This window comes from Glossina fuscipes, unplaced genomic scaffold, assembly GCF_014805625.2.
Source record: "Glossina fuscipes isolate IAEA_lab_2018 unplaced genomic scaffold, Yale_Gfus_2 257, whole genome shotgun sequence".
Taxonomy (NCBI): domain Eukaryota; kingdom Metazoa; phylum Arthropoda; class Insecta; order Diptera; family Glossinidae; genus Glossina; species Glossina fuscipes.
The window spans coordinates 887555-893680 of record NW_023998600.1 but is presented as its reverse complement, the minus strand read 5'-3'; the positions used below and the strand labels follow the sequence as shown (position 1 = coordinate 893680).

The window sequence follows — 6126 nt, the reverse complement described above, 5'->3', positions numbered from 1 at the left end:
AAAAAGAATGTACCGCTAAATTTTACCTTTCTAATGAAAGCTGTTTTGATAACCAATGCACTTAGTTTCCAAACAAAATTTCAATTTTAAATTCAGCTATGATATGCGAAACAGCGTAGTGAAGTCCTTACATGGAAACTTTCACTCTAAGCGAAACTCATACTAAAATAATTTATTCGGCTTTCTTATTACATCAAAATGGAAACAATTAAAAAAAAGTTATTATGAATGTTATTAGTTCACTTTATAAATAATTTCAAAAAAACAGTCAACAAGTTTAAATTTTTTTATTCCGTTAACCTTTTTATAAAGCGAAAATACAAAATGCTACTCATTTCAATGCCAGAGCGAAACTCGTATGCTGACTGTATTTAAATTCAATTATTTTGTTAAATATTAATATTCAGTGTGCATAACATTGTTGTTTAGTACCATTTTTATTCTATTTTGCAAACTCTGAACAAGTTTTTCGCAACAACTTGGCTCAATTTTCTGCCATTCGCCCTGACGAACTCTCTTCAAATCGCACTTGGAACTTATCTTGTGCTGAGATAATTTTTCTTTCGAGATAGCTGCACAAATTCTTGATAGGATTTTGCATGTGGACTCGGGGACAAAAGGATCGCACATTGTAAGCCTCATCCTTGGTTTCATTGACTCGATAAAAATTCTAATCTACGCGGAGACCACACTTTTCTTTGTAAATGAGAAAACTTTCTTTCAAAATATTAAGGTACACGTGCTTATCCTAATGCCCTGCGAGAATAAGCATATACGTTTGTTTACACTTCTCAATAAAAATTGCCTGAGAATCTGAGAATAAGCGTATTATCTATGGTGCCTTTAAAAAATAAGCACATTATCTATGGTGTCCAGACGTAGAAAATGACTATTACCGACCTTATTAGATCTGACTCTGTCATACCGAAGCTTGGATGTCAAGAATTATATAAGAAACTTGGGAAGCGAAAAAAAGTGCTACCAAATTATTTTATAACTAAAAAAGAGCTACCAGAGGTCGTTAATAGCGAAAGAAATTTTTCATTTGAATCAAAGCCGACAGTTGCGCTAGACATTTCTGACATAACTACTGATGATGGCATTTTTAATCTCGTTCGTGATAAACGTGCTCGCTTGTTACCAAGTGGCGATGAGTGGTAGGGAAATTAATTTTTATTCCCATTTTCAATTTTTTAAAGTTGTGGAACATATTCCCAAATTTAGCATATGTCGCGCGTATTTTTTTAAAAGATTTTTTTTGTACCTATCTGCCGTATAACGAAAAATTTGTGTGTATTGCTCACCATTAACGAAGAAAATTGTGTTGTCATCTACTTTTAATTTACAATCGACTCTTTTTTCCAGTTTTCTGCCGCTTTATTATATATTGAATGGTCGAGCGATTTCGATTTACTAACTTGAATATCTTTCGAAGCGATTTTTTACTTCTATGATGTTGAGATATTAATTATCTTGCGTCAACACTGGTTTGCCTATTCGTCTTCCCTATGTGCTTTTTTGTTATCCTTTTTTAAGTAATGACACAATCAATCGGGCTTCCCCCAAATACTTTTCTCGTAAAAACCTGAATTAAAAACAGCTTTGCCTTGCCAAATTTAAGGATATCTAAGAAGAATACAATATTTGTTGAAGGGAGAGTTAGCAGTAAAAGAATATTTAAGTTGAGCAGTTGAAAATATTGCCAAAAATAAATTGTGAATAATCCTACATTTAAGGAATATAATTGTAAATAAAACAACTTTAAAGTGTATTTCTCTTCAACAAAATTTTCGCGATCCAGTGATACGGACTGTATCTTGGAAAAGCGAATTTTATAATAATATATTAGATTAGATTAGCGGCATTTCATTTATCTCAACCCAACAGCATTGCAATGTGTTTACATTTAAATTATTGCGACCTCGTCTCTGAAAAACAGGAACGGACACAATGAGCATATGAAGAACGAGATAATTTACATATGTGTAATCTATTACTCTTATTTCGCTTTTTTTTTTCGTTGTTGTGCTATCAAGTTGTGTGTGTGTGTGTGTGATAATAAATTTTAAATAATTTCAATTTATTTACATTTTGTTTATTTTAAATAATATACATACGAAAATTCTCGTTTGGGTAACTGGGCCGTCATCCTGTAAATAAAGAAAGTTATAAACGCTTAATAATATATTTTATATGTATATGTATATGTATATATATATACATATATATCGAATTTCGAATCGAATATCGAATTTATTGCTAATTAATAGCAAAAAACGTTTAAACACCAAAACATTTGAGAAATATTCATTACTTTTCGTCGTCGTTCGCGGTTATGAGAAACGATAGAAATTGGATTTGTGTTTAAAATCCTTAAAGGTGAAAATTTACTTAAAGCTTAGTTCAGATCGTGCGAGAGTATTGAGCTGAGTATATCCGATTCGCAACCGTCTTTCTTCACCGACCGCCGTTACACAAGAACACAATTGGCATCTTACCCGAATTTTATATATGAAAAGTTTTCCAATTCACAGCAGTCATGACAAGGGCCTCAGAATCTAATTGATTCACTAATTTCTTTTTTTACTGGCATTAGCAAATGGATAACTTGTTAATCTATTACAATGTTTCTTCTAGCATTCAGTTAAGATTTTGAATAAAAAAACAACGCCTAACAAACCAATATAACAAGTTTATGCATGCATGCATAGCGAATATACAAGTTTCGAATTTGAATTTTTTATAAATATATATAAAAAAAAACAAACTTTTGTTTTTAAATTTATTAATAATTCATTCATTTACGTACATTTGTATATATAATATGTATTTGCTCTTATCAACCAATGCAATAATAATGTAAAAAAAGCGGTTTTATAATTTGGTTCCCGTACCAAGGCATTGCACAAACTATTGTTGTTAAGTATCTTGACGATTACGTGAGAACGTTTAGAAGACAAATAAATATAGTTTATAAACAAAAAGAATAAATTATTTTATAAAAACCCAAAGAATGCGAAAAAGGAGAACTTGAGAAGAGCCCATAAGAACGTCGAGGAAAAAAGAACACAATAATGAACACTTATATGCATGTGTACAGAAGTTTACGTTAGTTTGTAACAAACGAGCAGGGGGATCACAAATATTTTGAGAACAACCGTACATAAACATTTCCTCCAGTGGTGAAAACTTCCACGTAAAACGTTTGGATAAAATTGGATTACATTGAATCAACATACCAAGTGTAAAATGTACCAAATCAGAAGAGAAAGGGGCGAACATATCCATCAATAACATTAATATGAACTCTGGTGGATACACCACTACGAATGTAATAATAATTCAGAAAGTTGCGCATAATATTGAAAAAAATTTCCGCCATCCAAGATGAATGCATGATGAAGCTTCCTTTTCCTTAATATTGGATATGTCATATTCATATCTACTTTGAACTATTTTTGTTCGCAGTTGACAAATCAATTAATATACCCTACTTGCGGTCAGGGCATGCTTAGTTTAAGCGTACATATGCAACAACCAGAAATACTTGAAGTGCCAATCATTCGTGAAAAACAATTCCGGATCGATTCAAGCATGTCTGTTCATCTGTCTGTCTGGTGTCCATCTCCATTCGCCGAGCACAGAGGTGTTTCAGCATTAGGACGAACGCTATTGAGATAGTATTTGATTAGATTATATTTAAGGCAATCCCCGTATAAACTACTATTTCGATAAACCATTGTAAAAGAATTTTTCAGTTTGGCAAACAAAAAAAAAATATTAATTTATTGCGATAATCCTTTAAAAGACAACAAATTATAACTTTTTTTTATTTTATTGTATTTTGATATTTGGATTGAAATTATGTCGAGTTATTTAGCTTTTTATTTTTCTAATCAAAACTTGATAAGATTTTCACATCCATTTACAATAAATTTTCAATTATTCGGTCAAAATATTCCATCGTATAGTAACTAAACGTTCTCTTTTGGCTAAGAAACTGAGCTTCTTCTGCAATCAATTTGAACGTTTCCCATGTAGGTCCAGTTTGCTTGACCTTCCGAATACACAAAACATTGCCGTTCGTCGTTCTTTGAAAAATTTAATTTTCTTGACTATAATACGGAACTTTCTGTCGTGGCTTAGCGATCACTTAAAAATCTATTTTAATATCAAAAAAATTTCAATGATTTAACTCGTTCTCCAATATAAAATTACAATAAAGGAATTTAATATATATATATATATATATAATAATAAATAATAATAACAAAAATATAATGTATTGCTTTAAGGATATTAAGTATCCTGAACATTTACTAAAAACAATTTAATTTTCAACAATATTAATTTACGCATTGGACCTGTAGCAACTATAATAATTTATTCAATAAATATCTAAAGGTGTCAATCGCCTTCAGTTTATTACATTATTGATTAATATAATTTGCACGCAAATATTCGTATTAATGTATTTATTATATTCACCTAACAACAGGGTGGCAGGTGCGAATTTGTTAGCTTTTTGCTTTCCTAAAAAATTCTTATCTAATAACCGATATTTATATTTATATGTACACGTTGATTGAGTAAATCGAAATTGTAACACTTTCAAATAGTTTCCAATATCAAATTATTATAAAAAGATATTTCATTATCAGCTCTAGCAATTTGGTTCAATAAACTTGTTCATATATTCTTACAAAAACAACAAATCACTAACTGCCTCTTATTTAATATTGATTAAGTGTACATCTATACACATATACACACACTGCTCTATATATATATAGAAATATATTATTAATATAATAAGCAAATTTTTGTATATATATACGTGTGTGCACATTTATTATTGAATTTTTTAGCAAAGTATATTAATAGTATATTAATAGTAAACGCTACAATACGGATATATTTATTTAATTAAATATGAGTTAAATGTTCTGCAAAATTTCTATCTTCCGAAAATTTTAATGCCAGCAACAACAAGAATATATTTCCATCAATTTTTTTCATATTCAATTTACGTAATTTGTCTAAAACATGGGCCATACAGCCAAGCACAAGCATATATATATTACGTGCCAACACATTTAACACGCTTATATTACATTTATTCCGTTGTCCATGAGAAAATAGAAATCACGTCAATCAACGGTTACGATTGTCGCATATTAACTTTTCTTTATTATTACTTTTCACTTACTTGATATAATTTGATTTATTTATTTTTTTTTGGTAATTTGGTTAATTAATGTCGTTAAAATTGAAACTCGTTGCTTTTTAGAATTTTGAAGATTTTAGTGATTAAACTTTCCGAAAGATTATTTTTAATTTTTTTAACATAAATTTAGTTATATTTTATAGAAATTTGTAAATTTCACAAAAACACAATTCCGCTCATCAAGAGCCAAGACAAACTCTTAACTGAGCTCTAACACAATAATAAGCAGTGTTGATAAAAAAACATTGCTATATGAATAAGGAAGTATTGCCAAGCGCAAATTTTTTGCTTGACTGTAAAATACTGAAAGCAGTGCTATGAAATACTTACACTTTTGAAAAGTTTTAAAAAATTGTCAAAGTAGTTAGTAAAATGTTAATATTTTAAGTTCAAGTATTTTTGATATACCTAGATGCGAGAAACGCTCTTCACATCTGTCAAGTCACACATAAGCAACACAGTTCACGCCTTGCGTTAGTATTTATTGTTACGAGTTAGTATTAATATATTATTCGTCGTAATATTCTAAACGCTTTAATTCAAAAATATCAGATGCAATCAAAAAAAATCTCTCTCTCTTTTTACACCGAAAAGAGCAATTTTCAAATAACTGGTTTCCATCCAGCAAAAGAAATTCTTAGAAGTTCGCAACGAATATCTCGAGTAATAGAAATTAGCGGAATTGAAACAGCTTAAATCACTTTCCTTACCTAAATATAACGTACTCACATACATGCGTATGCGCATTGATGTTTATTCAATTTTTTATGTTTTTCATTGATGTTTATTCAATTTTTCAAGCCTCGCATTGATTTTTATTGAATTTTTTATGCCCCGCATTGATTTTTATTCAATTTTTCATGTTTTTTATTAATGTTTATTCAATCTTTCATGCCCTG

General features: G+C 29.6%; 1 protein-coding gene across 1 annotated transcript in view; it reads right to left on the bottom strand.

Annotated features, from left to right (window-relative positions):
- The window catches only part of LOC119642729 (mitochondrial glutamate carrier 1-like), a 15776-nt gene extending 10437 nt beyond the window's left edge, over positions 1-5339 (bottom strand). The window contains exons 1-2 of the mRNA XM_038041997.1: positions 5210-5339; positions 2118-2150 (exon numbers count right to left, since the gene is read on the bottom strand). Coding sequence (XP_037897925.1) covers positions 2118-2149 — 32 coding nt within the window. The 5' untranslated portion in view covers position 2150; positions 5210-5339. The remainder of the gene's footprint in view (positions 1-2117; positions 2151-5209) is intronic.
- Positions 5340-6126: the final 787 nt, after the last annotated feature.